At 36.2% G+C, this 12,467-nt stretch overlaps 1 protein-coding gene across 1 annotated transcript in view; it reads left to right on the top strand.

Annotated features, from left to right (window-relative positions):
- Positions 1–12,467, top strand: part of MALRD1 (MAM and LDL receptor class A domain containing 1) — a 513,794-nt gene that overhangs the window by 370,078 nt on the left and 131,249 nt on the right. Inside the window, exon 32 of the mRNA XM_053573250.1 lies at positions 9,764–9,921. Coding sequence (XP_053429225.1) covers positions 9,764–9,921 — 158 coding nt within the window. The remainder of the gene's footprint in view (positions 1–9,763; positions 9,922–12,467) is intronic.

Genomic DNA, 12,467 nt, shown 5'->3' with positions numbered 1-12,467 from the left:
CTTGTACATCTCTCTATACCTGAATGGAAGACATAGTGCCTTCCCTACTTCTCTAAAGTTGTTATTCCATCAATAGCTTGCAATTAATTGTCTTATTTCCACTGGTAGAATCATCTCTTTACCTAAATTTCCCAGGAGTGTCGCACTAATTCACAACTATGTTCTAAGGACTTTATGTGTAGTATATCATTTAATTTTGACCACAACCCCATGAGGCTAACGTATCTACTATAATTATCTCTTATTCCTTCTGAGTCCTAGAAAATTTAAATAGGTTGCCCAAGGTCACATATCTAATGGGAGGTAGAGTTAGGATTCAAAACCTATAGCTCCAGTGCCTGCAGATTTAGCCAGTGGACAATCCTACTTATAGATTCTGTTCATTACATATTCATTAAAGGAATATGATAATATCTTTTTTCAGTTTCAATTAAAATATTCTTATTTGCTCTTCACACTTCTTTAGGTAAAAAAGATCTGAAATCTCAATGAAGTCAAAGAGCTTTCAAAGTAGTTATCACATGCTAACATAAAAGGATTTATGATTTATTTTATTTGTTTTTCCTTCCTGCATGGTTCTGAAACAAGTTTTCTTTATAATCTCAGTTTGGCAAATAAAACCAAATGACATAAATATTATTAAGACTATGCACATTTTCAAAGGCATTTTGACAAACAAATGAACCATAAAGAGTTTCTTCAGAGTTCTCTGAGAATAAACGTTAAGAGATTCAAAATTCTTGTTTCTACCCTGTAGGTAGTACCAACCAATTTCATTTATATATCGTCTTTGTGGGATTGAGGTATTCTTGCTGCTGACTATATTAGGAGCTTTCAAAATAAGATGAGTCTACCTTGTGTTGGCATGTCACAACCAGAATTTCATTTTTATTTCAGAATCATGTGTACTGAGAGGGGAAACTCATACTACATATTTTGATAATAGTTAATAGCATTAAAATGAGACATTGTGGTGAAAGTTACTAAGGTAATAATTAGTCTCAAAAGGGAATAAAATCTATTGGAAATAAATACAGTAGAACCATGATGTAGTCATCACATCGCTCCTCAAAATGCAAATAGAAATAATGTAACAATAGACATTCTTTTTTTTAATGAATCAATTTATTTTTATTGTTAAATCAGAGCTGTGTACATTAGTGCAATCAAGGGGTACGATGTGCGGGTTTCATATACAATCTGAAATATTCTCATAAAACTGTTCAATATAGCCTTCATGGCATTTTCTTAGTTACTGTATATAGGCATTTGTATTCTGCATTTAGTAAGTTTCGCCTGTACCCATTCTAAGATGCACCGTAGGTGTGGCCCCATCCATTACTCTCCCTCCACCATTCTTATCGAATACTTTGAGAAAATTTCATTCAGCTTCAGAGAACTTGTATCTGTGGTTTCCATTTTGACAAAATTGAGGAAAAATTTTTTTTTTCTCACACTGAACATGTTTACATTTCAAAGCCTTTAAAGATTGCAGATGCAAATAGCCAGCACCTTGGAAATCGGGGCTGGGCGGGGTGGGGAATGGAAGTATAAAAAGAGATTGAGGGCATTTCAACTGATGGTCATTACCTACCCTTCTATTTGGAGTGAGGGACAGGCAGAAATTATAGAGGATGTAAAGGCAGGCTGAGTAAGTCTGATGAGGAAGTAGGGAGCTTTTGCTGTTTTGAAAGAGAAGCACATTGCTTAGCAATCTTAAAAACCATTAGGCAGCTTTTTTATGAACAATAAAGAAAAAGTCTAAAATTGCCTCCAATTTAAAGTAAGGAATGAATTTAGATCACTTGAAGTGGGATCTTTTATGATTTGACCCTACAAGGGAGAATGATTCTTCTTAGGGCACTAGAGATGTAAAAATATAGCTTGCTTTTTTTTTTTAATAAAAAAATTGATCACCTTATAGTATAATAACTCAATGAAACATCTGCAAAATCTCAAATTTTAGCTAATTGCATATAAACAACATATTAGAATCTTGCTCTCTGCTCTGAAAAATAATTTCTATGAAGTACAGTGATGAATTCTGAACGTGGCTTATGTATTTTTGTTACCAAGTGACCATTGTTATCTAAGGAAAGTACACTTTCATGCTAAATTTATGCTATTTGTATTTGATGCTAAATGGCCTCAATTTTCAAACATATGCACAATTAATTAAAGAGTTTTTAAAGTAAAAATTGAATATTGATTACAAAGCCCTAATTAAGGTGTGCTATATAAAATTTGTACCCTACGAATCTTAAGCACATGTACTAATGAAACCTGTGCAAGCAAAAGTGAAGTATTAAACTAAAAGCATACAGAAAATATTTGGGGTCAGAGAGTATGGGGAGGTAAAATGCAGATATATTTTAATGAATGCCATGTTCCAGGGTCCATTTGGTAGTATTTAACTAATGCATGATACATTTTACAAAGCTAATTGAGTAATTCTATTCTGATATATGAGAATTAAGTAGCTTTTGAAATGGAAACTAGTGAGCTATAAAACAGTCCAAAATCAAACAAAAAATTCTGCTATAAATATCTGTCCTGTGGATGTTGTTGATCATTTCACAGAGTCACATGTAAATAAATAAAGTGAAGAGATTTAATGATTTACCATTAAATTCTAAATATGTTGTGGCAGCTGAGACTTTTGACTTTTATTATCTGCTTTAACAAATGATGAACATTTTGTGGAAGGCTACTTTGATTGACCTTCCCCAAGGATTTTGCTAGATATAAATAGGTAGCTTTCAATGAAGCTACTAAAAGTTTATAAGTATTTGAAAGTGGGTCTAGTCTGAACTTGCTAGATAAAGAATGAATCTATTTTGGAAAATATAATTTAATATAAGGTGTTATAACTTTGAGATAAAGTAGTACGTAGTTTCTGAGTAACTCATGTATTTCTATTTTAATTTTAAGAAGCTAAGCAACTTTTCACCTTCATGATTCTCAAAATAAACATAGGACTTCAGAACAAGTCTGTTCCCCTTACAAAGTCAAATTTAGATATGCTGCAGTTTCAGACTTAAAAGTCACCATAGCCTCTTTGTCTAATTGCCTGCTTTCCCTGGCCATGGAGGCCTGTTCATTGTCTATGGCAAATGTATTGTGCTATGTAAACTTCCTTACTCCATAAGCCCATCAATAAACTCTGTTCCATCCTTGCCTTAAAAAAAAGGAAGAAAGAAAAGAAAAGAAAAGAAAACACCATAGACCGAATTTGCAATGGTATCTTCTAAATGTCCAGGCAAACTTTTGCATTCTTAAACTTTAAAATGAATACACTTTCACATTGACACATGTTCATACCTCAGCCAGGAATTCCCTTTCTGACTTTTGTGTTAAAGTTCAGGGCTTTGTAAGACCCAAACTGAATGTGTAAATTAGAAGATGCTAGGCGGGGTATACTTTGATTTCGTGTGTTTGTTTGTTTGTTTTTGTTTCAGATTAATGTGAGGTACAATCAGCTAGGTTACAATGTTTGCATTCGTTAAGTAGAATCCCTCTTGTAGTTCTGTCCTACCCAAGAGGTGTGCGATATACCCTTACATCGTGCCCACTAAGTGGGAACACTCCAACCCTCCTTCCTCCTTTCCCTTCCCTCACCTTGAATTGAATTGGGTTTTTCTCTTGTGTGGTCAAGTATTAGTTCATCTACTGGCTTCATATTAGTATTGAGCACATTGGATACTTGCTTTTATATTCTTGTGATACTTTACTAAGAAGAATGTTTCGACTCCATCCAGGTTAATACAAAAAAATTAAAGTCTCCATTTCTTTTTATGGCTGAAGAGTATTCTGTGAAATACATATGCCACAGTTTGTAGATGCATTCCGGATTGATGGGCATTTACATTTTTCGCACATCTTGGCGATTGTAAAATGAGCTGCAGTAAACAATCTAGTACAAATGTCTTTATGATAAAGTGATTTTTATTTTCTGGGTAGATGCCTACTAATGGGATTGCAGGATCAAATGGGAGGTCAAATTTGTGTTCTTTGAGGATTCTCCATACTTCTTTCCAAAGAAGCCGTATTAGTTTGCAGTCCCACCAACAGCGTAAAAGTGTTACTCTCTCTCCACATCCACTCCAGCATCTGCAACTTTGGAACTTTGTCATGTGGGCTAATCTTACTGGAGTTAGGTGATATCTCAGAGTAGTTTTGATTTGCATTTCTCTGATGATTAGGAGTGATGGTCATGAGGTATATTTTGAAAACTCAGCCCAAAGTCCTATAACTACTCATTAGAAATGCAAGGTTTGATGTTGAGTTTTACATGACATTGTTTGTCTAGCACCTAAATAGATACCCTGCAGTGAAATGGTACATTATTGTTGCTACTGAATTGTCTTTTCCATTGTGTTTCATGTTATTGGCCTTAAATGCAAACATTGTATTGTATAGCATCCCTTCCAATGATGCCCTATCTTTACTAAGCTGGCTTTCATAAGCGCTGTTATGAAAGTAAATACTGGGAAAAATAAATACAGACTAGGAAAAAGAAGGAGCTAACTTCAGTCTGACCAGGATTTGAGAATGTGTGTAATGTCCAACAGACCCACATGTTATTAGGAAATAATTATGAGCATCTACAAATTAAAAAATAAAAATGTTATTGTCTCTATTTGTGTGTATTAGTTTTTCAAATGTCTGCAATGTTGTTAGAATGTTAACAAATATTAAGTGGTTTGACTTAAACACATGTACTTCATAAAGAAAATTGAGATAGTGTTTCTAGCCTGAGGAATCATGAAAACATTGCCGAGACTCTAAGGATGCTGAGGTATCAGGAAAAAATTACTGAGGCTCAAAGTGACTTGAGTTACTTTGGATCCTGTAGGGCATGACAACAGACAGGGCACTTGATTAAACTTAATTCAAGTTGCTGTGCAAACCTGCAACTAGCCTTTAAAATTAAATATTAGATTAAAATTATTCAAGGGAAACATCTGGATTAAAGTTCTAACATATTTATGTAGTTAGAGGAGCAAATTTACGGAAATATAAGATTTTAAATTAGAATTCTATCCTAACTTTGATAATTGATTAAATCTGTATCAGTGAACCCAGTTTCTACAATTCCTACTGCTCTAAATATTTGACTTGCAACATCAGGTTAGTACCACAGTATGGAACAAAGAAATATTTAAAGTCTGAGTTCAATAGGATCTGTTTCTGAGACTGAAGTACATTAGTTCTCATTATGTATGTGACATCATTTAAAACCTGAGCTATAAAATATAAAGGTTTTATACAAACATACTAGTTAATGAACTAGTTGTCTGAGTCTAGTTCAAGGCTATTTCTTCATATCCAATATGGGATGAACAATTCCATACTTCAGTTAAGCCAGTGATTCTCAATCTTCCTAATGCCACGATGTACTTTCATTGTTAGAAAGGGGTCGCGACCCACAGGTTGAGAACTGCTGAGTTAAGCCTTCCACTTGATAAAGAACATCTACAGAAAACCTATAACTCATGGTTTATATCATAGTTTTCTTACTCAGGGTAATGTTTTAAAGTTAATCTGATAAAGTGCAGTCTAAATGCATTGGAAATGCACAAGTGTGTAAAAGGCAACAGGATGAGGGGAAACCCAGATGTTCTTATTTAAAGATAGCTTGGATTTAAAGAATATGCATTTTTAATGAATAAGCCACAGTTCTTAGAAGATTTGACAGATGGAGTCTAGGTATATCTTGGCTGTGCATGCCACACATGTTATTTTCCATATAAGAAAGCAAACAAGTGATATTTCTTGGAATGAAACGTGAAACTTAGAAAACTTTTTTTTTGTGGCCAAATTAAAAATAGTGTGTTCAGTTTTCCTAACTTGGCATTTGGTAGTATATACAATGTCTGTCAAAGGACAATGAGAATAGAAAGCAGCTTACAGATGCTGCAGGAAAACTTCTCAAGTTGTTTCCACTTCTCTTTTGTAGGAGGAACATTTTGTTGCAGTAATTCTCAGAACCATGTCTTGGTTATTTGTCTTTTTTTGTCTTGGTTGTTTTGGTCCCCCCACCCCCGAACCTCTCAAAAGGTTCTAAGTGAAGAAAGGCATTTTGAGTAAGGGGATTTTTTTTAGTAGATGTATTTCCGGTTCCTAATCTAACATGTAAGGAGCTTGGAAAGAATGAACGAATTGAAACTCAACAACTATTCTTGGATCTATTAAAGAATTGAGGTCATAGGGCAAACTCCTAACCCCCCAATAAAAGAGACAGACACAGAAAAGCACAGCTTACTTGAGCAATAGCCCATACACTGAAACCTTGTCAGAAACAAGTACCAGCGTAGAAAATAGTAATCTGTAAAGGGCAAATTGCTACAGGCTGAATGTGGATAAGTTTGACTGATAACTGTGTAAAGAAAACTCAGTCATAAAGGGGACCCAGGTATTTTTGTGAAATTTATCTTCAGAAGCTCCACTTGAGTCTCACAGCAGAGAACAAAGAAACATCCTCTCAGGCTTCGTGCCCGTAGCCCAGTGTGTAGGGCACCAGCCACATACACCAGAGCTGGTGGGTTCAAACCCAGCCCGGGCCGGCCAAACAGCAATGATGACAACTACAACCAAAAATAGACGGACGTTTTGGCGGGCACCTGTAGTCCCAGCTCCTTGAGAGGCTGAGGCAAGAGAATCCCTTAAGCCCAAGAGTTTATGGCTGTGAGCTATGATGCCATGGCACTCTACCGAGGGCAACAAAGTGAGACTCTATCACACAAAAAAGAAAAGAAACATCTCCTCAGCTTTCAGCAAGGGAAGAGAGAAAATAGCCATTTAGAAATATTACTAGAGTATTATGTTCTTCTTAACAAGGCTTGCCCTCAAAAGAAACTATTTTACCAGAACTTAACTTATTCCTAGGGACATAGGAATCCCAGCTATATTATAAGAGATGGAGGGATGAAATGGGAACGATCTGTTATACAGTACTTTAAATACTCACAAAGTTGTATAATGATATTTGAAAGAGAATTTGGATTAGTGGTTGTAATGTGTATTATAAATTCAAGGTCAACCAATAGACAAAAAGAAAAAAATACTTTGATATGCTAACTGAGAATAAAAATGGAAACAAAGACAGAGAAGACAGAAAGAAGCATAGAAGAAAAAGAAAAACGAAGTAATGAGTAGAAAACAGTAACAAATATGGGAGATATTAATTCAATCATATCAATAATCACTTAAGCACTAATAGTCTTAATTAACCAATTAAAAGCTACAGAAAATCAGAATAGGTTTTAAAAAGACTCAACTACATATTCAGTAAAAGAAATTACCTTTAATGTAAACATACATGTGGTTTAAAAATGAAGGGATAGAGAAAGATATACCATGCTAACATTAATCAAGAGAACATGAGAATTCAGACAAAGAAATCTTTGCATCAAAGAAAACATACAGGAATAAAGAGGGACTTAACGATAAAGAAATTATTACTCTAAGAAGACAAAACGACTCTTAATGAATAAGTGTCTAACATCACAACACATGAAGCAAAAGCTGAGAGAATCCCAAGCTGAAATAGACTAATCCACTATTGCAGCTGCAGACTCAAACCCACCTACCCTTAATGGACAGATCCAGCAGGCTGGTTCAATATTCAAATAGCAATGTAGTCTGTCATGCCAAGAGGTGAAAGAAGGAAAATTACACGACTGTATCAATAGATGCAGAGAAAGCATTTGTCAAAATCCAACACTCAGTTGAAACAAAATCCCTCTGTACACTAAGAATTGAGGACACCTTCAACTTGATAAAGAACATCTACAGAAAACCTACAGCTAAGATCATTCTTAATGGAGACAGACTAGAAGCTTTCCTGGGAAACTCAGGAACAGGCAGAGATGCTCACTCTTAACACATCTATTCAGCAGTGTCCTGCACATTTCAACTAATACAATAAGTGAAGAAAACAAGAACAGCTAAAAAAGAGAACAATACTTAGATATAAACCTAATTAAATAAGTACAAGATCTATATGAGAAGAACAATGAAACTTTGATGCAAGCAATCAAAGAAGATCCATCAAAAAGATGAAAAGGTATTCTATGTACATGGATGGGAAGATTCAAGACATCAAAGATGTCATTTCTTCCCAACTTCATCTCCAGTGGGTCTTGAAGAGTCTAGTGCAATTCCAATCCCAGCAAGTTATTTTGTAAATATTAACAAAGTGATTCTAAAGTTTGTATGGAAAGGTAAAAAGCCAAGAATACCCAATACAATATTTAGTTAATATAATTGGCTCAGTGAGTAGGATGCCGGCCCCATATACCAAGGGCGGTGGGTTCAAACCCAGCCCCGGCTGAACTGCAACCAAAAGATAGCCGGGCATTGTGGTGGGCGCCTGTAGTCCCAGCTGCTCAGGAGGCTGAGGCAGGAGAATCGCTGAAGCCCAAGAGCTAGAGGTTGCTGTGAGTCCTGTGACATCATGGCACTCTACTGAAGGTGGTAAAGTGAGACTCTGTCTGTACAAAAAAAAAATATATATATAATGCAGCAATATTGATTCATTTATTGTAACAAATGTACCACACGAATGAAAGAGGTTAATCATGGGCAAGTTTGGGGGGGTGAACAGGTTAAGGTATGTGGAATTCTTTGTACTTTCCTCCCAACATTCTTTAAGCCTAAAATTACTCTAAAACACAGTCTGTTAATGAAAAATAGATGCAAGATCAAATAGCCCCTTAGCATCTCATCTCTATGTGGGTTCTCTGAGGACTAAACAGGTTGTTTTATTTACCACAAAATCCGTTTGTTAAAATAACTGCCATAAAGAACAGGAGAAGGCCAAGAGGCCATTGGGTGATGTAACATAATCCTCTAACTGTCCGGGGTGATATGCTGTGGCCACTTCCATCTTCAGCTGTGTTCAGGAGAGTCTTGTGTGAGTGATCCTGGCACTGAAGAAGTAAATGGTGAGGGAATAAAGGTAACTAGTATAGGTGCTGATTATTAAGGGGATATGCAATTTGCATGTTGCACTATTATTAACTCACAATGAATGATTGAAAAACATCTGAGTGGCAATTCTAAAATGGCACTGGAAAAAAAAAGAACCTTTTAACTAAAAAACATTTTCATAGCTTCAAAGTGGAGTTGCAAATGAATATTTGGCTTAAGAAAAAATATATATATATTTAAAAATATTCTACTCTAATAAATGCCTCAAAAATGAATAGTAACTATGATTAATTTTTAACAGTGACAACAGAAAAAATCCATTTGCATTTAAATACAGATATTTTCACATACTAATGCAGGTGAGTAGAATAGAAGTTATCTGATTCTCAGAATCGTATTTTACTTTGCAGTCATAGCTATTCATCACCACTGTGGTCAGGCGGGAACCGGAACAAATGAAGATAAGGTCCACATCACTCAGTCCCCAGTGCCCACCACGGTCCAGCATCCAAGAATTCTAATTACAACTTAGAAGTAAATTAGAGGAAAGGAATACAAATTCATGGTCAACACAAATATTTGATTGCTTTCGGCACAAGTTATGAGCTGAAGTGAATTTTGTGAACAACATGGTTACAGTGACATTCTTTTTCTTTTGGTCCCAAAGAATTAAGTATTACTGTTATGTGACTCACTAAAAGAATATGAGTTCTGTGTGCATGTGTGTTTTTAGGGAGAAAATACTAGTTGTGCATGCTTGAAATGCATTTGCACCATGCTATACAATATTTTCATTGCACTGAAAAAAATTTGTATCATTTATTTCCAGGTAGCGGCAAGCACTTCCTGTATGTCAACTCATCTGGGCTCAAAGATGGTCGTGCCGCCGGAATCACCACCTCCAAATACTTCCCAGCCAGCCTCGGATTGTGTACGGTTCGGTTCTGGTTCTACATGGTCGATCCCAGGAGTATGGGGTTATTAAAGGTACAGAAGGGGGCAGAGATTTGTGCTCACTGAAATGTGTATGCCGTATGTTCAAACATTCTTTTCCTTTCTTTTGTTTTTGTTTGTTTGTGGCTAGTCACGCTACCAGTGCTGATATGATTAATTTCTCATTTCTTTCGGGGGCAATGGGACTTTGGCAAGCTGTGCTGTCATTCATCTTCATCTCGTTCAAGATTTAGCTTTTTGATGGCTGCCACCTGAACTCAATTATGGCAGATGCTGTTTAAAATATAATGTGGAGAGAAGAGAGTTTAGGCAGATTCCACCTGTATCTTCCAATAATGACTTAGCTGAGGACAATAAAGAAACCTGATGTGAGGGATAAGGATGATGAGAATTTCCTACCCAAAACAAAGTAAAGGGAAGTCAAATGTAAGATTTCTGGTACATATCAGCTTGCAGTTAAAACAACACCTGGCTGCATTTTTTACCAAGTTTAAGGCAGGAATCTGCATCAAACACAGATGCCTTTAAAGTTTCTGCATTTGTGATTCTCACTGTATGAATGGTCAGTGAGTTTTTCAATCATTGTGGAACAATTTTCGGATATTGGTTTCTAATTAAATGATTACATATCAGCACAAAACATCTAGCATTATTGCCTTGCAATTTTCCCATCTCATTTGAAGAAATACTACTGGGACTTTCATTTTTATCTTACACGTCCTTTGTAAACAATAATAGCTATTATTCAGTGCTTCCTATCTTTCAGGTCATATGTTATAAATATTATATGTTATAAGTTTTAATTCTTATATTCATCTGATGAGGTAGGTGTATTTTTCCCAACTTTTCGGTAAAGAAACACATTCAAAGAGGCTTTGTAATTTTTCCAAGATTACACAATGAGCCAAAAATCTGATTTCAGAAATTTAATATCTGTTTTACCTGGTGCTGTTTCTCGGGTTCTCTCTGGTCTAACAAAGCATGAGGAAAGACATGAGAAAAGGAGAGAAATAAAAAAGGCCCTTTCAGTTCTGGCCATTGACAGAAATGGGGGCTCTTATCAAATGAAAATATAAACATGCAAAGTAGGAACTGGGCATTGAGACCACGTGAGCGTCTGTTTTCCCACATGGAAGCCAGCAATGACAACATTTTTAACAATTTAGAAACAGATGAGTAAATACAGAACATGTAAATATTTTGGAAATTTTTTCATACTTTCTATTTCAATATATGAATATTCAGTACGCCAGCCTATTGGTCATGCTAAATTCTATCCAGAGTGATTTATAATCATTGAGCGTAAAAAGCAATCTATGTCAGCATCATATACCAGACATTGTTAAACATAGATTGCTACGATGGAAGAGGATACTGTCTATGGTTATTTGTTACACATGAAAGTAAACACCAATAATAAGGCCACCAGACCTTCCAATGGAATGCAAGCAAGTCTCTTGCCCACTCTACCCCAAAGAAAAAAAAACTCATTTTATCACAAATCCATTTGCACTAGAATATTTACTGTGGTTCTATTCACAATTGTCAAGATACGGAAGCAACCCAAGTGCCCATCAACTCATGAATGGATTAACAAACTGTGGTATATGTCTAGCATGAAATACTATTCAGCCAGGAAAAAAGATGGAGACTTGACTTCTTTTGCATTTACCTAGATGGAGTTGAAGCATATTCTTCTTAGTAAAGCATCACAAGAATGGAAAAGCAAGCACCCAATATACCCATTATGAAACCAGTAGAAAAACGACATGCCCACACAATAGAAAAACACAAGTATATTCAAGTGAGGGGGAGGAAGAAGGAGAGAAAGGGGAGAGAGCAGGAGGCAGGGGGGTTGATAAACTCTAACCTAAGGTGCCCAATGTGAGGGTACACAGCACACCCGCTGTATGAAGGTCTACAACTGGAACTTTACCTTAGAAACTAAAACAATGTAACCTAATCATTTGTACCTCATGTTAATCAGAAATAGAATGCAAGCAAATTTCAGTCACTTTCTCATAAAATGTTGCTTCCTCCCTTCCAGCAGAGCACCCACACATCCTTTGCTGGTTACCCAGTTAAATGACCCTCTGTTTTTAGCCATGTATCTGTAAACAGCCTCTGCAATAAAGTGTTGGCCTCAGGTCTATATCTGATACTTTGCTTTTGGCACCTACTGGTTTTCTTAGCTAGAAGGCAGTAGTTCAGTGTAAAAATAAATGTTTTTACATCATGGTAGTCTTCAGAGAGGTCTACTGGAAAGAGTAACAGCAGGAGACTGATGGTCTTATATCTGGGGTGTTCTGTAGGGAATCCCCCTTCCGGATTCCAGACAGTGTTGGCAGGGTTGACCCTCACGGTGACTTCCCTAGGTGACCCACTCAGGGCCAATCATAGTCTTCGCTAGTATTCAATGCAGAGTTTGAGAAGATTTTTCCCTCTTCTGTAAGGGTGTTGCTAGGCTTGGGTCTATCTGAGGCCATCTTTTCCAACATAGGGGGAGAGAGTGTTGGAAAAAGAAGTTAGCACACAGAGGGATGCAGAGCTAAAGAGAGAGGAAGAAACAGGAAGGTGCC

The sequence above is a fragment of the Nycticebus coucang genome, chromosome 20, assembly GCF_027406575.1.
Source record: "Nycticebus coucang isolate mNycCou1 chromosome 20, mNycCou1.pri, whole genome shotgun sequence".
Classification (NCBI taxonomy): Eukaryota; Metazoa; Chordata; class Mammalia; order Primates; family Lorisidae; genus Nycticebus; species Nycticebus coucang.
Note: the sequence above shows the minus strand (reverse complement) of the source record. Positions and strands in the feature narration are given on the sequence as shown.